This window comes from Falco punctatus (assembly GCF_963210335.1).
Source record: "Falco punctatus genome assembly, chromosome: 1".
In the NCBI taxonomy this organism is placed as follows: Eukaryota; Metazoa; Chordata; class Aves; order Falconiformes; family Falconidae; genus Falco; species Falco punctatus.
The window spans coordinates 94,869,329-94,891,515 of NC_137580.1; the positions used below are offsets into that span (position 1 = coordinate 94,869,329).

General features: G+C 59.4%; 2 protein-coding genes across 28 annotated transcripts in view; one reads left to right on the forward strand and one right to left on the reverse strand.

Moving 5' to 3' along the window:
* The first annotated feature begins 269 nt into the window (after positions 1-269).
* PHETA1 (PH domain containing endocytic trafficking adaptor 1) lies at positions 270-6,806 on the forward strand. 3 transcript variants are annotated; one of them, XM_080390846.1, is made up of 4 exons: positions 270-394; positions 1,235-3,899; positions 4,187-4,401; positions 4,886-6,806. In XM_080390846.1, exon 4 carries the CDS (start codon positions 4,897-4,899, stop codon positions 5,665-5,667), a length of 771 nt encoding a protein of 256 aa, XP_080246972.1. In that variant the 5' UTR covers positions 270-394; positions 1,235-3,899; positions 4,187-4,401; positions 4,886-4,896; the 3' UTR covers positions 5,668-6,806. The 3 variants fall into 3 exon arrangements, with proteins under 3 accessions (XP_080246972.1, XP_080246973.1, XP_080246974.1); XM_080390847.1 differs by lacking the exon at positions 1,235-3,899 and having other exon boundaries at positions 290-394; positions 4,229-4,401; XM_080390848.1 differs by lacking the exon at positions 270-394 and having other exon boundaries at positions 3,899-3,922; positions 4,229-4,401.
* Positions 6,807-6,895: 89 nt separating this feature from the next.
* CUX2 (cut like homeobox 2) overlaps positions 6,896-22,187 on the reverse strand; it is a 73,455-nt gene continuing 58,163 nt past the window's right edge. For 17 of the 25 annotated variants that reach the window (XM_080390281.1, XM_080390283.1, XM_080390285.1 and 14 more), the window contains 14 exons: positions 21,284-21,360; positions 21,133-21,199; positions 20,800-20,848; positions 19,977-20,081; positions 18,857-19,215; positions 18,449-18,705; positions 17,575-18,210; positions 16,470-16,571; positions 14,813-15,588; positions 14,194-14,353; positions 13,334-13,603; positions 12,906-13,094; positions 12,525-12,798; positions 6,896-10,946 (listed from right to left, as the gene is read on the reverse strand). In XM_080390281.1, coding sequence (XP_080246407.1) covers positions 10,283-10,946; positions 12,525-12,798; positions 12,906-13,094; positions 13,334-13,603; positions 14,194-14,353; positions 14,813-15,588; positions 16,470-16,571; positions 17,575-18,210; positions 18,449-18,705; positions 18,857-19,215; positions 19,977-20,081; positions 20,800-20,848; positions 21,133-21,199; positions 21,284-21,360 — 3,985 coding nt within the window. In that variant the 3' untranslated portion in view covers positions 6,896-10,282. Of the gene's footprint in view, positions 10,947-12,524; positions 12,799-12,905; positions 13,095-13,333; positions 13,604-14,193; positions 14,354-14,812; positions 15,589-16,469; positions 16,572-17,574; positions 18,211-18,448; positions 18,706-18,856; positions 19,219-19,976; positions 20,082-20,799; positions 20,849-21,132; positions 21,200-21,283; positions 21,361-22,187 lie in introns of those variants that run through there. The other 8 variants (XM_080390291.1, XM_080390290.1, XM_080390297.1 and 5 more) reach the window with 5 other exon arrangements.

Genomic DNA, 22,187 nt, shown 5'->3' on the forward strand with positions numbered 1-22,187 from the left:
TTGCTTTATGAGCTCCATATATTTCAAAAGCGCCCTCTCAGTCCCCGTGGCCTGAGATTTCTCTTTTGTTTTGCTTCCTGTATGAATTTTCTACAGTCTCTAACTGCTAATTCACTACCACTGACTTCTGCTTTTTCTGTTTGTTTATGCAGAGCGGCACAGATGCCCTTGTACATGCACACACACACATGCCACCGCTTCCCTTCCGCTCTGCACCGGGCTCAGCTTTTAACCATTGCGGCTTTCTTCTTTGTGAAAGCCTTAACCAGCTTCCAAGTGTCCTTCCCACTTTTCTCCCTAACTCCCGCACTCTGGCCCGCTTCATTTTCAGGGTGGTTTTGGAAGCTGCACATCTGCATTGTCCCACCCCTGAGTGGGATGTGATCGGCTGCAGGTGACATCTGTCATCCCACTGTGAGATGAGGGTCGTTGTCCCCCCTTCCTGAAGAGGGTCTGGGGGATGAAATCTGGAAATTCTTGTCTATGGGGGTCTGCTCTCAGCTGGCAATGCCCCCCCAAATCTCAGCCTGGTTTTCATGCACCCCTTGAGAGGGCTGGGTGTTGGTGGTCTGGGTGTTGGTGGGCAGGGTAGTGGTGGGCTGGGTGGTGATAGAGGGGGTGCTAGTGGGCTGGGTTGTGGGTTGGGTGATGGTGGGCTAGGGGGTGATGATGGCCAAGGTGGTGGTGGGTTGGGTGGTGAGCAGAGTGGTGGGCTGGGTGCTGGACTGGGTGGTGGTGGGTAGGGTGGTGGTGGGCTGGATGGTGGTGGAGGGGGTGATAGTGGGCTGGGTGATGGTGGGCAGGGGGGTGATGGAGCGGGTGATAATGGGCTGGGTGGTGATGGGTTGGGTGGTGGGCAGAGCGGTGGGCTAGGTGGCGGGCTGGGTGGTGGTGGGCAGGATGGTGATGGTGGGGTGCGCCGCGGCTGGCTGCCCGCAGCCGTCGCTGGGCTCCAGCCGCCCCCTCCCGGGCAGCCGCCGCGCTGCACGCCGCCTGCGCCCCCCGCCCGCCGCCTGCGCCCCCCGCCCACGCCTGCGCCCCCGGCCCGCCCGGATGTGCCCCCTGCCCTGCCCACCCTCCACCCTGGCGGGGGGCAGGGGGCTGCCAAGGCGGGGGATCCGCGGAGGACGTGGGCCCGGAGCGGGAGCGGGCTGCCCGCACCCCGCATCGCACCGCGGAGTGTCCCACGCGGCGGTTTCCCAGACGGTCACAGCTTGCTCACCTTGAACCCCAGGGCACAGCTTCCGCGGCCATCTGGGGGCCCTGGGGCCCACTGGGGCCATCAGACAATGGACACCCGCACCCCTTCTCATCCATGTGCATCCATGTTTCATCCCCCATCCAGCAGCCCCTCTGTACCCACCCAGCACCCCGAGGTTTCCAGGAGGCCCCCAACCGAGCTGGGTGACTCAGAGCTCCCCATCTCACCTCGCTGAGCCATCAAGCACCCGCCGCTGTGTAACCACACCAGCCAATTCACCAGTCATGGGAGCAGCAGGAAGCACAGGCCCAAGGCAGCCCACGTCCAGAAAGGCACCCGGCAGCCCCTCACCTCCTTTCAGACCCTTTTTGTCTCCGTTTTCCCTGCTGTCAGGCAAACTCAGCATGGGAATTCATTTTCTTACCTTTCCCAGCAAGATCTGGCAGGGGAAACTGAGGCACAGACTCTGGGCTCCTTGCTGGGGGGCTACTGGGGGAACAACAGGGAAAATATCACGGAGCCACTCAGAAGGGGAAGTGCTGGAGCCAGTGCAGCAACACGCGATTGTCCCAAGGGAGACCCAACGGGAAGCAAAAACCCAGGGGGGAATTTTGCGGTGTTTTTTGAGGATTTGGGGCGGTTCTCCAAAGCAGCTTCCAAAGGGCTCCCTGGGAAGCGGCCGCCGTGCTAAACTGGCTGACGGGGCTGCAAGAAGCAGTCGAGGTTTTGGAGTCCCAGCAAAGACAGGCAGAGCTGGAGTGTGGGCTTCCCTTTTTCAATTACCCCAGCTGGTCTAATAAAGATATTGCTTCTCCCCACGGTCCTTCCCCTTCTTAATCTTGCCGTGTGAAAAGGCACCTCTCAGCAAGGCAGGGAGATAAGCGGTGCAGGGAGACCCAAGACTTTCCATGGTGGCCTTGAACAGAGCCACTCTGCTCAGGAGGGAAGATAAAGCCCAGATGGTTTTAGTGCTAGTTTAAAACCCTTTTTGTAGTCTGAAAGAGAAAGTCTGCAGGTGATAGGGGGGAAAACCCTCAGTGAACTGAAAACTACTGCCACAAGCAGAAGATTGCAAAGCCCCGAGCAGCCGTGTAGGGTGGTGGAGGCATCTACGGTGGGGAGCAGTGGGGACCACGACCTGTGGGCAGCAGCGGTTGTGGCAGAGGTCACAGACGGCAGGATTTCTTAGATCGGGGCCTGCAAAATGAGCACCAACACCTTGTCTGCTAAAATGTACACACTGCCATGCAGCCCAGCAGGGGAACGAAGAAACTGGAGGAAAGGGACAGCAATAAGGAGAGCGAATCCTTGACGCTGGTGTTTGTTGGGACATGGTGAGGACAGCAGCGTTGCCAAGGTGGTCCTCAGGCTGGTGACACTTTCAGGGTGGAAGGCCAACCAAGAGCAGAAGTCAGCCTGGAGGCTTCCCCCAGCCAAAAGGTTTATGGTTGCCCTGGGATGTGGGTACCGGCAGCGGGAAAGCCAGCCCAGGCCCCCGTGCTCAGCTCTGCTGGACCTATTCACCCCTGGCCTGGATGGGGCAAGCGCTGGCCACCCGGCCAAAAGCGCATCAGCAGCTTGAGTGCCATGCGGTGTTCGCTGTCAGGAAGGAGTGAGGGGGCCACGGTCTCTGCCCACGCAGTTGCACAATGCCTGGCAGCTCCAGCACCCAGCTAATGGCTCGTCACCCCTTGCTTTCTAGCTCCTTGTGCCAGTTGTCACCTTCCTCCAGATGCCCATCCAGGCCTCTCAGCTCCTGCCTCAGCTTCTTCTTTCCCTCTGCACTAAGGCAGAGACCCTCGTCCCTGTCTGCTTTGGCCCAAGGATATGGCTGAAAGCTCGGGAGAGCAGCCAGGACTTGCAGCCTGGTCCCTTGCAGCATCTCCCACCCATGCAAGGCCAATCTCTGCCCTGTCACCTTCATCTCCAGCAATGCTGTGCAGCTACCTTCAGCACCAAGCTCTCAGGTTTCCCACCCATATGCACATCCCTGCGCACATCCCCACATGTGCACATCCCTGCATGCATACATCCATGTGCACATCCGTACCTACATCCGTGTGTACATCCCTGCATACATCATGCGCACATTCCTGCACACATCCATGCCTACATCCCTATGCACATCCCTGCATACATCCATGTACAGATCCATACCTACACCCTTGCATACATCCATGTGCACATCCCTGCATACATTCATGTGTACACCCATGCCTACATCCATGGCCATGCATATCCCCCCATACCCCCTGGATCCATGTTCCCACGTCTCTCCAGCAGTGCCTGGAGCTCAGCCCCGGTGCCCAGAGCTATGACCCACTGAGGGCTTTGGGCCGAGCCAGGACCCCCCAGAACCGGGGCCAGGACCCCCCAGCCTCGAGGCCAGGACCTCCCGCACCCGGGCCAGGACCTCCAGCCCTGGGGCCAGGACCTCCCGCACCGGGGCCAGGACCCCTCAGCCCCGGGGCCAGGACCCCCCAGCCCCGGGGCCAGGACCCCCCCCAGTACCGGGGCCAGGACCCCCAGCCCCGGGGCCAGCCCCCCCAGCCCCGGGGCCGATCCCCGGCGCGGTGTCAGCCCCCAGCTGCCCCGAGCCGCGGTGAGGGGCGGGGGCGGCGGAGGCGGGCGGGAGCGGCGCTCCGCCCGCCGGGGCCGGGCCGAGCCGAGCCGGGGCGGTGGGGAGCCGAGGACAAAGGTGGCCGTGTGGGAGTGGAGCGGGTCCGGGAGCGGGTCCGGGAGCGGGTCCGGGAGCGGGGAGGGGCCGGGGCCAGGGGCGCAGCGGAGCGGGGCTGAGCGGGCGAGAGCGACCGGGAGCGGGGCTGCCGGTACCGGGGGAGGGCGGTCCCCCACTCCCCATAGTCCCCGAGAATCTGGGGATCCCAAAGAGGACCCCAAGCTGCTTGCGGAAAAGGGTCCCCGCTGCCCCCGCCCCCCCGAGACCCCCCATCTCATCTCCCTGAACCCTGCGTGGTGGCTTCATAGGAAAATAATGATCCTGGTGCACGTCCGCCTTGTGCTCACCAGGCTACGGTGACCCGCGACACCCACGGGCGTTTCGTGGCCGCAGGGTGGGCACTGGGGTGCCAGCCCCCACGGTCCCCTCGCACCGGCCGACCCTGGACCCAGCGCTCCCACCGCTCCCCACCCCTTGCTGATGCCGGTGGCTGCCAGAGACCGGAGCTAGAGGCAGGATCCAGGTAGGTGGAAAGCCTGGCACGGCGAGGCCACCTGTTATTATGGGACAAGGGAGAGGTGGCCTTCCCTGGGGGACAGGGTCCATGGCCATGGCTCTCTGGAGCAGCAGCTGGATCTGCAGTGCAGGCCATAAACCCTCCCTGCGTGCTGCGGGGAGGAGTGCCACATGACATGGCAAACACGGTGCTGGTGGTAAGGTCACCTGCACCAGGTGACATGGGGCACAGGGACGAGCCCAGCCGGGGACTCCTCCATGGGAAAACCCTCCCCAGGGAGCCCCGACCCACCCAGCACTTGCTGGATGCAGCACCTTGGCTGGGAGCGGGGTTATCCCGGCTCTTACCGGGCTGTTTATTCACTGGCTCCATTTCCTGGGTGCCAGGGCTGGTGCCACTGAGAACAAAAAGCTGGCGGCTTATTGCTCTGCAATTAAAGGTGCGTCCGACTGTGTGTGGGCAGGCGGCTGAGCACCCTCTGTCCCCACAGGGTGCAGAGCCATGAAGCTGAATGAGCGGAGCCTGGCCTTTTATGCCACCTGTGACTCCCCAGCAGACAACACTGGCTTCCTCTACAAGCGCGGCGAGCGGCACACGGCATACCATCGCCGCTGGTTTGTGCTCAAGGGCAACATGCTCTTCTACTTTGAGGAGCGGGAGAGCCGGGAGCCGCTGGGAGTCATCGTGTTGGAGGGTTGCACCGTGGAGCTCTGTGATTCGGCCGAGGAGTTCTCCTTTGCTATCCGCTTTGGTGGTGCCAAGTCCCGCACCTACGTGCTGGCAGCAGAGAGCCAGGCTGCCATGGAGTCGTGGGTGAAGTCGCTTTCACGAGCCAGCTTTGACTACATGCGCCTGGTGGTGCGGGCACTGGAGAAGCAGCTGGAGGAGATGCGCTGGGGACCAGCTGGTGGCTGCCAGGGCTTGCCTGGCTCCTGGAAGCCGAAGCCCATGGGGCTGGAGCGGTCCCCAGAGCGGCTGCCGGCTCTGCCCACTGTCCTGCCAAAGGAGAATGGCTGCGCAGTGTGGAACAATGTGCCGGGAGCGGACCGGCTGCCCAGTGCCTCTGGCTGCACCAGGCATGATAGCGAGGGGAACCTGCGGCCACCACCGCTGCCACCGCGCAGGCGGGCATCAAGCAGCGAGGCAGGCAGTGCCAGAGTGGCCGCAGCAGAAAGCCTGTCCACCTTCTGCCAACTCCATGAGCAGTATGGCCGGGAGGTGGCCCGGCTGCGGCAGGACTGGCTGGAGAGGGGGCGTGGCCCCCGGCCCTGAGAGGTGGCTGAGCCCTGGGGACCTTCCAGGACCCGATGATCATCCTTGGTGCTGCCTCAGTCCTCTCCTCACTCTGGGATGTGCAGCCTTGTCCATGGCTGTGATGGACACCTGCTGACGGTGCCACAGAGGGCCCAGCACTGAGGGACAGCAGTGTGCTCTGAGATGGTGAAATGCCAGCCTGGCACTGGTGGCAGCTGGGCTCAGCGTGCCACCAGCCAGCCATGAAATCCCAGGGCTGCTGGGGCTGCCAGCTCTCAGGCATCTCGTGATCTCAGGCATCTTGCAGGGGTGCATGCCACTGGCCATGCCTCGGTGCGGGGTGGCCCACCCAGTGCAAGCAAGCTACAAACCACTTGCTGGCTGATGCCTCCTGAGAATCAGCCACTGCACTGGGTCTGGTAGGGCCTCTTGATGCTCTTGCAGTAGGATCATGCACCAGCAATGCTTTGGAGGAGGATTTTGATGGCATCTCACCCACCTGAGCCTCTGCACGCGTTTTTCACAGCCAGGGAGCCTGCTACTGCCTTCCCCTCCCTGCCCAACACAAGTGATTGGCTGAGGTCGCCTGAGCTCCACCAGATCCCTCTGCTCCAGCAGGATGTGGTTTGCAAATGAAAATATCAGTGAGCGCAGTCCTTCCTTAATGGCAGCGGCACGGCATGTCCCAGCTGCCTGGGGAGCTGGTGATACCCAGCCCTGGGTGTTCTGCATAGGGTGATGGCTGCTTGCAGCCCAGCCAGTGAAACCATGGAGGGGACAGATGCAAGGAGAACACAGAAACTGCAGGCACTGCCTCGCCGGGTGGATATTTCAAGTCAGAGCATCATCCCCAGGCTGGCTTGTGAAGGGGAAGCACCGCTTGCGGTGGTGAGCAGGAACATATGTGTCAGCAGCGGAGCGTGTCGAATGATTCATGTGCTAAACCAGAGTGAAGCTGGTGTCTCATACCGGTGCTTCTCTTCCCCCAGTGGTTTATATCAACACTAAAGCTGCTGGCCTGGAGGTGGGATGACCTACCCCAGGTCTGGGGGGAGCAGACAGGGCACCACAGGCTTGGGCTGGGTGGCTCTGGTTCCCTTTGACCCCTTGGGACAGGCACCAGATTTTGTTTGCTACAATAAAAGTTGTTTCAGAAATTCCCTTCTGGCCCTGGTTCTTGTTTGCACCTTTAAGCCCCTGGGGAGGGGGGCCCAGGTAGGAATTAACTATACAATTTCATTCCCTTTCTGTCCCCACCGAGTGGGACACGGCCAGTGCCAGGGATTTGCAGTGGCCTGGAGCCCCACGTCTGCCCACAGGGATGGGTGGGATGGGTGGGATGGGTGGGAAGGAAGGGGTGGGATGAGTTGGTGCCACCCTGAGAATATCAGGATTCAGTGCCAGGGTGGTCCCACGGCAGGGACAGCACAGTTCTGCCCTCCCTGATGGCTTAAACAGCCAGGCACAGGTGACTGACATGGGGTTTGGGCATTGGAAAAGAGCTGGGAGACAGGAGCAAAACCCTCCAGCAGTTTCACTGGTGGAAATAGTACTGGGTGCCCCAGCATGAGTTGCTGGTGCATTACAGCCTTAATGGGATGTTACAACCATCCCTCCAAACCCCAGGTTACAGGCTACACTGCGTGATGCCAACCAGGTTTGGGTGCCCATGGCCAGGTGGCCCTGTGCCCTTGGTGGGACATCCCCAGACCTCTGCCAAGAGGTCTTAGCCAGGGACAAAATATCTATCCTCTTGCCAGGGCAGGTGTCGGTGCTGTGCAGGGATTGGGAAACCTGCTCTTGAGGAGATGGCCAACATGACCCCATGTGCCTGCCCGCAACACCCCACCTGCATGAACACCCCAGTTTCTTGCTGAAGTGGGGTTCTGCAGCAGGTTGGGAGGGGGGGAACGCCTCTTAGGGAAACTGAGGCATGAAGCCAGCTGGGGTCACTTGCTTGCTGAGAGCACTGCAGAACATGGAGCCCTGCTCCCAGCCAGGCATGGCACCCCGCTACGTATGTCAGCATTTGGAGCGGTACCGAGGACAGGTGGGGTGCAGCTACACCCGCAGCATCCAGATGGTTAACGTGACCCCATCAGTCGGCTGCAGAGGAAGATGCTGGTTTCCATGGCAGCCAGCCCAGCTTCTCCAGACATTCAGATATTCATTAAAAATAAATCCTTCCCAACATGTTAGCTGACAAACAAGCTTAAACAGATACGCAACATATGGATTTATTAATTCATCAAATGCAAACAGCCCTGCCTCGTGTCAGAAGCTGCAAGCTTGCCTGGCGATGGCCAGTTCTGAAGAAGTGCTGGGGTGTGGCTCCATCCCGCAATACTGAACCGAACCTCATGCTGGAGGATGCTGAGCTACCCTGGGGGCAGGAGCAAACCTGCAGCAGGGATGAGCACAGGACTTCCACAGGGCAGGATCATACCCGGAGCTGGACTAGCCCCATTGAACACCCCTTCTCTCCCCCGTCCCCCCCCCCAACCACCAGGAGACAATTTATGGCAGTGAGAGCTCACGAACCCAAAGCAAGGCTGCGACTTCCAAGGGAGCCAACATCAACCCAGGCACTGGGCGAAGCTGAGGAGCTCCCATCCCAGCCGCCTGAGACAAAACACACCCCAGGGCCAGAGTCGTATCCAACTTCTGTATTTAGTGGCTCTTTACAGAACTTGTTCCTTCCAAAATTGTTAAACAAAGTTCATCGATCTCATAGAAACTTTTGAAGTACAGTACATGAGCCTAACAAAAACGTGATTGGTATGTCCCGCTAGCTTTAATACAACAGGATTGCCGTCTTCAAGACTATCCTAAGTGCTTCCTCAAATCCCGTTCCACTAAAGCTCCTGCTAGCACATGACGGAGACGAGCAGTCAATGGTCACGCCTCGACCTTCTGCAGCGCGGCGGCAAGGGAAGAGTGGCCATGGGCAAGCTGGGGCTTGCTGGGGCAGGGCAGGTGGGCAAGCAGAGCTGTGCCTTCACAAGAGCCACTTTTAGCATCGCTCATCGACTACCACCCAAATATAAAAATACCTTCTATTCTGATAAAAATGTATACAGTGGAAAATTAGTCAATGCATAGCCTCGAAGCCTGGCGGGGAGCCCTCCCAGCGGTGGTGGCCTTGGTGGGTGATGGCTGATGCTGTGCGGGCAAGGAACAGGGCAGAGCAGCCCAGCACTGGCCACCCCCCATCTTTTAAAGGCATTTCATTAGCAGAAGCTGGCTGACAGTGCTGGGGGCAGGGAGGCGGCGGGGAGCACGCCAGGATGGTGCCACTGCTGAGCTCCTGCGCAGGGTCAGCCCTGCAAAGCCAAAGCTTGGTGGTACTTTGCCCAATTCAGGTTTGAGCTTGCCCAGTTCAGGCAGGAGCCTGACACAACACCCCGGGGCTCATCCTGGCTTCAGCGGCAGCCACTGTCTGGGGACATGGCTGCAATGAGGGGATGCTCATCCTGCCCGGGCACTCTCCCTAGCTAGGAAAAGTGCTTCAGCCGCAAGAGCTGGCTGTGATGCTGGGAGCAGCCCCGAGCAGGGTTTGGCCCCCTGTGAGTAGGCAGCTCATGATTTTTTGGATGCTCGTCCCCAAGCACTGGTGCCCCAGGGGCAAAGCTCGGAGGCTTCATCTCTTTTTCTTTCCCAAACGATGGCAGAACGTGGGGAACCGGGATCTCATAGACGTCCATCCCCAGCGAGCCAGAGCCATCCCCGAGCATCACACCTGGGTACCTCTTCCCACCTCGCTCCCAAAATCACAAGCACAGGTTGCTTGCTTTGCTTTTGCCTTATTTTGTTCTCTTCCCGGGGAGCTGGCAGGAGCTGTGCTGTGCTGTATCAGGGCTGCCACCGGTCACTGGCTGGAGGAAGCGCGAGGGACGGCGTTCGGACCATGCTACATCTTGTTCCAGAAGGCTATTGCAGACATTTCTACAACATATACAACCGCACGGGACATTCTGTGTTACAAAGGTTTTCAAAAAACATAAACCACCAGAACTAAATACATACTCGATGGCATCAGGGTTTTTGCTTTAGAGTCTTCAGGGACTATGACGCAGTCTCTGGCTGGGGCAGAAGCGATGCAGTGTCTTACAGACAGAGGTGGAAACCGCTCGGCAAGAGTTTATTAAATTTGGTCAGTCTCATAGTGCTTCTTGATGGCTTTGCTCAGTAAGTCTTTCTGTGGGTTTTTTTTTTTCTTGTTTGTTTTTAATCTCATCCAGTGGCAAACTACAAGACTTCAGTGTACATTTAATGACACGACTGCTACATCATCCTGATTTTATAGCTATCTTTAATATCAAAGCAGCTTAAGCTGTTAATAAATTCCAAAGTATCCTTTTATTAAAATATCTAAAAGAGGTCTATAAATATTTTTTGTTTGGTTTTTTTTTTTCTTTTTTTCTTTTCTTTTCTAAAATTGTTCCCAGTTTTTCACATTTAAAACAAAGCCGGGGAGGGGGGCGGCGTTGTAGTGGGGGCCCCCCCTTTCCATGGGCGCTCCCCTCCGTGGCGCTGGCCACATGTCACCTCTTGGTGCGTGCTGCATTTAACAAAATATATATATATATGTGGGGGTGTATATATATATATATATTTAGGGCGGCAGGGGGGCTCAGAACTCCCACTCGAGGGCCTCCTCACGGTTGGCAGCCCGCTCCAGGCGGTGGATGATGTTGTTGAGGTTGGCCATCTTCTCGTGGCGCCGCTGGACGCTGGTGCTGAGCCGGGGGCCGGGGGCTGGCGGCAGTGCCGGTGAGACCGGCCCGGCAGAGGATGGCCCCGGTGAGGCTGAGCCAGTGAGGCCAGGCGAGGATGCTGCCGAGGGCGATGTTGGGGAGACCTCCAAACTGCAACGGGATGAGCCCGCAGAGGACTGGGAGCTGTCGGGGTGCGGTGGTGGCGGTGGTGGGGGTCCTCCGGCGGCAGCACCAGCACGGCCGCCCCGCCGCGGAAGGCTGCCGGTGCTGGGGGCAGCTGCATGGGGAGCTGCCCCCCGCTCCTCCTGGGGAGGTCCGGTCCCCTCGGCCGCCCCAGCCGGGCTGCGCGAGTCCCGCCGGCGGCCCCAGCCACCTGCCTCCCCCTGCTCCTCCTTCACCTTCACGGGCACCACGGCACAGGGGTGCTCGCCCCCCCCAAACACAGGTTTACGGTCCTCGGTGTCTGAATCGGGGCTGTGGGGGGCCCGGCGCCCGGGGACGGCTGCCCCACCACTCTGCTCCGGGTCTGTGTCATTGTCCTGCGTGCCCTCCACCAGCATCTCCCGGCGCATCCGTGACCTGCCGGGACACAACCACAAAGGGTTGGTGACCATCACCCATCGCCCCGTGTCGCGGGCACCACATGTCTTGGAAAAGCATCTTCAGCCAGAAAAATGTGATGACATCGCCTGAGACGTAAAACCCCACTTTGACAGCCTTCAAAACATTTTTTTGGAGGAAAAACTGCTGCTTGAGCACGGGCAACGGATTTTGCAACACCTTGGGCTGTTTCCAGCCAAACGGAGCCAGTTTTGCAAGTGTTTTCCACTACCTTTGTTGTTGTGGTTGTTGTTATTTAATATACAAAATTTTTCAAAGGTTTATTTTCGGGCATTTGTGTTTACCAAGAGCAGGAGGGGCTTTCCTAGAACCATGCAAGGGGAAAGGTCGTAGGTTTCAAACCCCCATTAGTCAATGCTTCACCAAAAAGCCTGACTTTTCAAGCTCTCCCCTGCACTCCCCACACGATGGCTTCACACAAGTAACTTCATCCAGCTCCCATAAATATTGACCATCTACTTCACGCTGCCCAGGGGGACCTGGAGGCAGCTGGAGGCTCTGCAGCCTCGACACAAGCACTTACATGTCTTTTAATACTGGTTTATATAGGGGAGGGGGCACAGCCCATCCCCTGGGCTGTTGACTCAGAGCAGGCAGCTCTTGGTGTGGCTCTGGGGAGGGTTCAGGAGCCATGCGTTCACCTGCAATGCTGCCTGAGGATGAAGCCTGTGCTGCTCCCTGGGGTCAGGCTGCTGTGGGGATGGATGCTGTGCTTCAGAAGCCTCCATAAGGCCTTTCTCCACCCATCATAGAGCTCCTGCTGGGTGGTGAGTGGTGTCCTGCACCAGTGAGCAGGTGGACATGAGCATGGAAACCTCTTTAGATGCTCTGCGTGACTTGGTCAAGGTGGTCAACACCTCCTGACCAGCTGCCAGCCAAAGCACATGCAGTGTTTTGGCTGCATAGAGGCACAGAATCATTTAGGTTGGAAAAGACCTTTAAGATCTAGTCCAACCGTTAACCCAGCACTGCCAAGTCCATCACTAAACCATGTCCCTGAGCACTGCACCTATATGTTTTTGAACTCTCAGGGACGGTGGCTCCACCACCTCCCAGGGCAGCCAGTTCTGATGCTTGACCACCTTTTCAGTGACGAAATTTTTCCTAATTTTCTCCAATCTAAACCTTCCCCAGCACAACTTGAGGCTGTTTCCTCTCATCTTGTTGCTTGTTACTTGGGAGACTGTGCCCACCTGCCCGCAGCCTCTTTCAGGTAGTTGTAGAGAGCGAGAAGGTCCTCCCCGAGCCTCCTTTCTCCAGGCTGAACACCCCCAGTGCCCTCAGCTGCTCCCCATCAGCCTCGTGCTCCAGCCCCCCCCCCCCCAGCTTTGTTGCCCTCCTCTGGACATGCTCCAGGACCTCTACATCCCTCTTGCAATCCCCCCCAGTTCTGCACCCGAGGACCTCCAGTGACCACATGTGGGTCTGCACCTCTCCATCTAGACAAAGAGGGGCTGGGAGAACAGGAAGAGGAACAGTGACACCACCTTGGTGGCACAGCACCACCAGAGGTCTGAAACCCGGGAGCATCCGTACCTGTAGTTGTGGAACCAGTTGATGACGGTGTTGGTCTTAAGGTTGAGCTGGAAGGAGAGCAGTTCAATGGTCTGCTGGGAGGGGTAGGGCTCCAGCTGGTAGGCTTTCTTCAGGGCTTCCTTCTCCTCTGGGGCCAGCACCACCCGTGGCTTCTTAATCTGGAGGAGGCTGAGGTCCTGCGGCTGCAGGCTGGGGCTGGCACACTCGGAGCGGGCGCTGGGGGATTCGCTGTCCGAGCCGGTGCTCATCAGCCCGTACCGACGTTTCAGGTAGGCTGCAGGAGAGGAGACCCAGCTGCGCACCGCTCGCCCCCCAGCCCAAGGAGCACCCCCCTCGGCCAGCACGCCCACGCCGGTGGGGCTGCATCGTCCTGACCCTCACCTTTCTTCTCCAGCTTCTTCATGTCACGCAGCTTCTCCACGTTGTGGGGGTCGTTGAGCCAGAGCTGCATGCGGACGAAGGGCTCCCTCCCCTTCAGGCTCAGCTTGTGCCACGGCTTGGGCCTGGAGAGGAGATCGGACACCGAGCCCTGCGTCAGGCCCAGGATGCTCTCCCCGAACAGCCGCTGGCCTGGCGGAGGAGAAGCAGAGGTGGTTAGAGCGGGGCAGAGCAGCCAGGCAGGCGCTACAGTCCCTCTGCAGAGTGGGTACACCCCGTTTCCCGGCCAGCATCCTCCCCAGCATCTTGGGATCGCCCCCCAGGCACCCGCAGCGAACCAAGGCGAGTCTGCGGCTATGGGAACTGGGGTGATGCATCTATGGAGCCTCACCAGCAGCTCACGAAAACCCAGGCGGAGACAGGGTCCGCACCTAAATTGTTGTCCGTCAAGACCTCCTTGACCTTCTTGGTGATGGAGTAGGTGTCCAGCTCGGGGGACATGGCAACGATCTCCTGGATGCCCACAGGTCCCTGGCTGTTGGGGTACGCCTTCCCACCCATCGCAGGCGTCGACTGGCTCTCGGGCTGCTGGTTTTCCTTGCTGCTCTCCAAGGCCAGGGTGAGGGGCTCCTGGCAGCCCTTCTCGTGCTCGGCAGGGCTGGGGGGCGGCGAGGGGGACGGCTGGGGCTCCACCGGGCTGGCTGCGTGACACCGGGGCAGAGGGGTCAGCGGGGACGGCGGGAGGGGACAACGGCAGGGAGCTGGCAGGCGCAGGAAGGTTATCTCGGGGATGCCTGCCGCTCTGCCCTCTGGAGAGGGGGGATGCCAGCCACCTCTCTCTGGCGGCTACAGCAACGTGGGAGGTGCCGGTGGAATAATTAAAGAGAGAAAACATCACTAATATAAAAAACCCAGCTACTACTTTATGCCAGGCACAAAGCCAAAGACTCTGCTGTGGTTTTCCTTTTTTTTTTTTTCTAAAAAAAAAAATTAGATGACTTTCAAAACCCATTTCTGACAAAATATTTGAGGATCTGTGTAACAGCCCTAAATTGCCACAGTGACCAACTAAGGGGGGTCAAAATGAGTTGGATGGATCAGAGGGGGATGAAAGGGGCTTCCCAGGATTGGGGTGCGGGTTGGGGTGCTGGCGGTGGCATGGGCAGATCTTCCCGGCGCTGGGGTGGAAAGCAGGAGAAACTCGCCCTGCATTGGGATGTGGGGGATGGATGCAGAAGCACCGGGGGCACTGATGGCACATGGGGACCACGGGGATGGCAGCGGAACTTACCCTGGGAGGGTGTTGGCTGCTGGCTGATGCCTTGGCCCAGCTGGTCGGTCAGCCAGAGCTGCATACGGATGAAAGGCTCCCGACCCTTCTGCGTCAGCTTGCTCCACGGCTTGGGCCGCGACAGCATGTCGCTCACGCTGCCCTGGGACAGCCCCAGCACCTATGCACCATGTAGGTGTCACCCGCTGGGGCCAGGGCATGTTGCCCTCTGCGCTGGGCTGCTGCCTGCCCTCCGTCCCCATTTCAAGGGAGGGGAAGCAGGCTGCCACCCACTGCCACGCTCATGGCCCCATGGTATGTCCAGACCCCCTGGCCCCAGCCATGGGTACTGTGACTCTGGTGGGTCCCTCTGGGATACCTAGTGGGCTGGGAGGATGGTCCCCACAGGGCTCTGCACTGGGGACAGGGTGTTCTTGGTGGGAAGTGCCATTAACCCAGTGGTGGTCATTGGGAGACCAACCGGGGTTGGGTCAGACCCTGAGGACTTGGCATCTTCCACGGGGAAACGCACCAGGGAGAGCGGGGACCCTGGAAAGAGCTGGTGGAGGCCACCAGTGTGCCCTGGGATCTGGGTTACAGAGCAGAGGGGACAGTGGACCCTCCTTCTCCAAGCTGGTACCTTCTCTCCAAAGATCCTCTGGCAGATGCCGTTCTTGGCCAACTTCTCCTTGACCTGCCGAGTCAGCTCCAGCGTGTCCACCTCCCTGTACATGTACATCTCATACTGCTCGGGTGTCAGTGGTGGCACGGTGGGCTTCAGGGTCCGTGGCACGTAGGTGGGGTAGTAGGAGAGACGACCACCAGCTGCTGGCTCTGCACCAGCTCCCTCCGTCTTCATCTCTGTCAGCCGGTGGGGTTCATCGTCTGCTGGTGGCAGCTCGTCCTCGTTGGTGCCACCCTCGCTGGGCTCGCCCCGTGGCCAGCCCCGGCCGTTGGCCATGCTGGAGTAGCTTGAGGAGGAGGAGGAGAGCGAAGGCGAGACAGAGGTGTAGGGTCGGCTGAGCAGGCTCCGCTCCGATGCCCAGTGCTGGTCGAAGTAGGAGCCAGCATCGCCGATCTCCGACTTCACCTTCCGGATGATGCTCTGGACAAAGGCAGCGGGTGAGAGCACGGCCAGGGGCGTCTGCGGGGGGCCAGGGCTGGTCCCGCTCCCCTCCTCCTGCTTGACGTAGGTCGGAACGATGTTCTGGCTGACGGTGGCCAGCGTGGAGCGCTCGGCAGGCGATGTGTCCCCGGGGCGCCCACTGCTCCCTGACTCCATCTCCAGCAGCGCCTGCTGCTGTGCCTGCATCTCCCGCCGTGCCTGCTCCAAGATGCTCTTAATGGCGTCCTCTGAGCTGCTGCCACCTGTCCCGTTGGCCACTGTTTGCGATGCTGATGGTGTTTTGGGCTCCCCTGCAAAGAAAAGGGGTGAGGGGAGCCCTAAGGAGCAGCGTGCACCGTTTTACCGTGTGGTCATAATTCAAAATGCAGGAGAAAAGGGATTTTATCCTGATCTGTTCTGGAGTGCTATCCATCAAGCTGGTGCAGATCAGAAGAACAAGCAGCACCCCCAAAGCAAAAGCTGCGACCCCCCCAGCTCAAAGCGAGCTGCCTTTTTGACGATTGCAAAGTAAATCCCATTACCAACAATGGCAATAGACAAACATGTTTGTTTTCCCTGACTGTTTTTCCACCGTTCCTGTCTAATTTAATTCTCCAGGATTCTGCTTTCTCAGCAGACTACCTGTTTTAATGTTTTTCATTTCTTGTAATTGACTGCGAGCACAGCTGCTGTAATGATTCCTCATGCCAGATGGATCATGCATCCTCATTTAATCATCTGGTTTGGGGCAGGGGGGAGAAAAAAGGTAGATCCAAAGTTTCCAAAAGCCCAGATACAAATGCTGCTGCACGGGGAGTCTTCCATCCCTTACAGTATTTACCAACGATTCTTCCTACCATGCCTCAAACCTCCTCTGTGGCTGTCAGCAGGAGAAATGTCCCCCAAAAAGCTCATTTTGGCCGCGCCAGGGCTGCTCCATCCTGGGTGCCGGCTCCCAGCCAGCCACAGGGTTAGCCCAGGGCCACCTTGGCCAGGACTGTGCCATGAGTGCTGGGCAGGGGCCAGCTAACATTCCCTAGGGGATGCAAAGACCCCCATGCCAGATGCTGTCAGTGTTGCGGGACCCACAGCCATGCAGCACCCAGCTGCTAGCACCCTTCTGGGTGCTGCTCCCACAGGGGCAGAGCAAGGGCTTGGGCACCCCTGGAGCCACCCACATGCTGACACCTACCTCCCTTCTGTGACTCGATCTCCTTCTTTGCCTGCTCCAGGATGCTTTTGATGGCATCATCAGAGCCAGTCTCCGGCGTCCTGATCCGTGGCGTGATGCTACCTGATCAAAGAGGCAGAATAACAGCTTTGTCACCGGCTCTGGTTTTACAAGCTCCACTTGTACGTCAGGAAGTATTTACTGCTCCTCATGTTCAGTTATTTTAGGGATGCTGGTTTTAAGACAAATGTCATTCCCAATTAGTCACTAGTCAGTGCATGGGGAGCCCTAGTAGCCTCGGCTGCCAGCTCTCGCCTCCGGCACAGCATCTCCCAGCCACCTTGCTTGCCCCATCCAAAAGCACACACTCCCCACCGGCACACAGGGTGCTGAGCAGAGACATGGGCACGGGGACCACGTCCCCCATCCTCGGCACTGTGCCCTCTCGCCTGTGCAGGTGAAGGGTTAATGCTGGATCGGATCCAGGGAATAAATTGGAGCTCTCTGGGTTGAAATGCAAGCAGATGCATGGACCACGGACCTGCATCCCCCAGTCCTGTGCCACTGTGGGGACCTGAGTGACCAGCCACAACTGCTGCCACCACTGGGACGGGGCCAGAAGCCACAGTCCCTGGAGTCAGCCTTTACCATCTCATGGTGGTGCCAACACTGCGCCGAGTTCCCACAGCATTAAAACTTCATTATTTTAACAAAATATTCCCGAGCACATTGATTCATACGCTATGAAACAGCCTAATGAATAATTAAATGGCACTTGTCAGAATAAACGAGTAAAGCACGTCCGGGGATGCAGCTTCCACAACGATGGGTTCTTGTTAATTGCTACCATTTGCCTGGGCTTCATCCCACCCAGCAGCCGATTCCATCCCACCCCGCAGCGAGTGAGGGGACCACCAGGGACAATCCCTAAGTGTCACCGGTGACTCCATGCGCATCCCTGCCTCTCTTGCCAGCACATCACGGGCTGGCGAGCATCCCTGCCGCAGCATGGGACACCCTGGGGTGCTGCCAGGGTGAAGCGGGGTGCGTTGGGAGGGGATCCCACAGCACCGCCTGCAGCATCCCAGGGCAGGACCCATCGGCTGGGGCCACCCCAACCACTCACCTCTCTGGCGCACCTGGATAGTCCTCAGGGCCAGCACGTTCTGCTCATCGGAGAGGAACTGCTTCATCTTGATGAACGGCTCCTTGCCCTTCACCGTCAGCTTGTGCCAGGGCTTGGGTCGGGCCAGGATCTCGCTGACGGAGCCCTGCGACAGCCCCAGCACGTAATGCCCGAAGACCCGCTGCCCGATGTTGTGCTTCAGCAGCTGCTCCTTCACCTGGAAGGCGATTTCGGCTGTGTCCAGCTGCTCCTCCTCGGCAGAGCTGCTGGTGCTGCCCTCGGATGGCTCGCCAGGCGGGCTGGTGGCACTGGCAGCTGGCGCGGTGCTGGGGTGCGTGGCACTGCCCTTGGCCCCGAAGAAGGCAGAGGGGAAGGGTGGCCCCACACTCGCATTCTCATTCTTGTAGGCAGGCAGCGGGGGGTGGGGGGCCTTGGGGTCTCCTGACAGCCGCTCGCCCCCTGGGAAGGGGGACAGTGAGAAAGTCTGGGGGCCATCAGGAGCCAGGCCGGGACCGGGAAGAGGCGGGAGGGGAGTGGGGGAGGTGGGTTCGTCTGCCGGGGCATGTTGGGGGGACGGGTACGGCTGCTCCATGCCCAGCGAATCCTTCCCCGACTCATCTTCGGAGTGATCCTCCTCTAGAGATGAACGAGAGAAAGGGAGACGCACTAGAGTCCCCCCAGCCGGCAGCTCCGGCACAGCCCCACAGCAAAGCATCTCCTGCCTCTGCTTCCCCAGGTGGCTTCCCACCCCCTGTCCTCCCCCTGCCAGCTGCGGACTCCTTCCCACCGCTGGGGCAGCATCCGACCCTGCTGCCCACATTCCCAGGGAGGCTCCTGATGGGACCAGGGATGCCGCAGGACCCGGGAACCCTACCAGTGCTGGCCAGCAGGCTGGGCTTCTCCAGCAGGTACTTCTGGGAAGGGTAGAAAGCCTCCTTCCCCAGCAGCAGGGCCTCCTCTGCCTTCGATATGCTCTGCAAGGAGCCAAGCCGAGATGGGAAAGGGCGGCGGAGCCACTGGCGGCAGGGCTGGCACGCGTGCCACAGCCCGGCGAGCATGCCGGCACACGCCGCAGCACTTGCCTGGGGAAGGCTGCAGCTGGCAGAGGCCACCTTCATCGCCTTCAGGATGCTGGGAGGGAGACAAGGTGGGTGACTCGGCGGGCACGGTTTTTTGCTACCATCAAGCCACCGAGCGTTACGGCTGCTGAAGTGTGCCGTGGGTGCTGACGGCACCCGGCCGGCCGGGGACAGGCAGGCAGCCGGCATGGATCAAGCCATACCTCAGCTCCGTTTTGATCTCCTCGTAGTCCGCCTGCGCCTGCAGCTTCTCCTCCAGCTTCTGCGGAGCAGAGGGGGGGAGTCCTCGCAGCCGGCTCCTGGTGCACACCCGGCACGGCCAGTCCCACGTCCCCCCGCCCCGGCAAGCCCCAAGCCCCCGCGGGCGCACCTCGATGGCTTCGTTCTTGGCGGCCAGCTGCCCCTCCAGCTCGGCAATCTGGTTGGCAGAGGACTCCTCCAGCTCCTGCAGCGAGCTCTGGAGGTGCTGGACGTCTTTCAGGAGCCGCAGGATCTCCCGGTCTTTGGCAGCCAGAGCCGCCTCCAGCCTCGACCCTGAGCACATGGAATAGTTCACTTTGTCCTGCTGGGAGAGGGGACACCATCAGCTCCCGGCCACCCACCATGGGCACAAGGGCCACCCTCCTTGTCAGACATGTCCCCATGGGCAGCAGGTGAGCCCAGGGCTCAGTCCTGTGGGATGGGGACCTGGGGTGACACAGCCCTGGGGAGGGACAGACCTTTTCTCTCCCCTTAAAGGTCTCCCAGGTGCATCTGCTCGGTGCTATGGGGGTGCATGTCCCCCAACCCCATGGGAGGCTGGGGCTGCAGGTAGGGCATGGCCAACGCTACCACCCCATAGTGGAAAACCACCTCAGGCACAGGCATTTCAGGCTTGCTCCTGAAGGTGGTGGGTGCTCCCCAATGTGATGGGGTGCTCCTACATGCTGTGAGATGCTTGTGAACATGCCAGGGTGCTCCTGGCTGCTATGGGGTGCTCCTAGCTATGACGAGGTACTTCCAAGTGCAGTGGGATGCTCCTGCCTGTGACAGATGCTCCCAGGTGTGATGGGATGCTGCCAGCTGCAATGTGGTGCTGCTGGCCCCGAATGGGTGCTCCCAGCTGTGATGGGGTGCTGCTGGCCATGATGGGGTGCTGCTGGCCCCAAATGGGTGCTCCCAGCTGTGATGGGGTGCTGCTGGCCATGATGGGGTGCTGCTGGCCCCAAATGGGTGCTCCCAGCTGTGATGGGGTGCTCCCAGCTGCAATGGGGTGCTGCTGCCAGCCCTGAGGGGTGCTCCCGGCTGTGATGGGGCGCTCCCGGCCCTGAGGGGTGCTCTCACCCCGGCAGCGCCCGGCGGGGAGCAGCAGGCCAGGCGCAGGGAGCTATTCACGGCTGCCAGCTGCTCCCGCAAGCTCTCCACCTCCCTCTGCGCCGCCTCTGCTCGCTGCAAGAGAGCAGAAAGCACATCAGGCAAGGCACCCGCAGCTCATCCCAGCACACACAGGGCAGGGTGGTGCTCCAGGATCTACACAGACTCGTGTCTCTCCCAAGCATCCTGCTCCCACCACCATCACCAGCAGCCCACCATGTATTTCAGCTCCCCATGTCCTAATGTAGTTCCCGATCCCAATCCCTGGGCACTGGCTACAGACCACCTCCAGGACACTGCCTTCTTCCACCCAAAGAGCCATATTTACATGCAAATTGCTCTTTAAGCTTCTTTTATTATCCATGCGTGTTTATTTGTACCTCTATTTTCAGAATGAAACTAATTAACAGGAATGGAGACCAACACCAGGGTGGCATGGGTTGTGCCCTAAAATGCCCATGAGAGGCTGGAGGTGACAAACATCAGCTGGCAGAAGCCCAAACACACCAGTGACCCCCAACATGGGGCAGGGAGTCCCACTGGGCTGGTTTGGAGGAGCTGCTGCGTGAAGGAAACCAGAGCCCCCCTTTGCAGGGCTTCCGAGTCCTGGGATCTGGCCACCATTTTTGGGGACAGACATCCATCCAGGAGGATGCTCAGGGTGCTGCGGCGGGTGCAGCATCTGGGCTCTGCAGGGTGAAACCCATAAGCCTGGAGGGGCCACAGCCAAGCGCAGTGGAAGGGGAGCAGGATATGTGCCCTGCACCAGCTAGAAAGTCAGCTCCTGGCTCACCTGGTTGGCTTTTTCGAGGTTCGTCATGATCATGGCTACTTCATCTGCCCTGTGATGAGAAAGCAAGAGGCGTCAGCTGGCACGGAGGCACGGACACAACCCTCCATGGCTGGCAAGGGCTCCTGCCTGCGCTGTAGCTGAGGGCATGAGCAGGCGTCTTAGATATAGGGACCCCTGCGACTCAGGATGCTCTTGCGGTCACTTAAAGCATCTCAGCTCCTCAAGTTATTTAGCAGCACCATGGGGATGTCTTGGTGCTGCCACAAGCAGCTTGGCTCAGCCTCAGGCATGCCAACAGCCTCCGGGCATGACTGGGCACCGCTGGCAACTTACTTGGATGCAGCTTCCTCGTCGTATTTACACCGCAGCTCCAGCAGCTCCGTCTGGGTGGCCTTCAGCGCTGGGAAGAGGAAGAGAAGGGTGAGCCACGGGGTGAGGGCTTGGCCTCCTGCGGCTGGCAGCCCCTCTCCTGGCCACCCCCTACCTGCGTGGAGCACTTTGATCTTCTCCTCTGCCTCCCCCAGCCGAGCAGCCAAAGTGACCTGTGCTTCCTGCAGTCCCCTGTGAGAGATGGGCATCAGCAACATGCCAGCAGCACCACGGCTGGGCCGACCCTGCAGCCCCCCACGGGCACATGGAGACCCCCTGGCTGCATCCCCTCCTCTACCCCATCGCTTGGTGATGCCAGGGAAAGACCCACCGGCGGATGCCGGGACACCTTCCAAGCCGTGTTACCCCTTGATGTTAAGGAACTTATTACCCTAGGTGGAAAAAAAATTCACTTTGGGCTGAAAACAGTCCCTGATCCCTTTAGCTGAAACCCCTCTGCCAAGGCGGGGATGGCAGCCCACCCCTGCCTGTAATTAATTGGAGGAGGGGGAAGCAATCAGGGAAAAGTTATTCTGCATTATTTATAGCCTGCACTTGCCAGGAACTTACTCGCAGAGATCTGCAATTTAGGGTTTAAAGATTCCTCATTTGTTTCCCGGTGCAGCGTGTTAAGGAATAACAATGAAGGCACTGAGAAAGCCGGGAGCCTCCAAATTAAAAGGCCATTTAATGAGGTTCATTCGCCCGACCTGGCTTTAACCCATTTGTCCAACCAAAGCCACGTGTCAGGGAGATGGCACAAGGGGCTGGCAGGAGGGACCTGCCCCAGCTCTGCCCGTGCCCGCCACTGCCTGGGATTGGGGATGACAAACAGGGATGCTCAGAGTGCCCGAGACTGTCCCAGGTTTCTGGACAGGATGCGTCTGCTCTCAACTTGGACAGCAAAGGAGGCGCAAAGGGAAGGAGGAGAGGGAAGGACAGACAGACACCCCTGTGGCAGGAGCAGGGACAGAGCCACATGTTCCCCCAGCACCCTGAAATGACCCCGTCCCCGGTAC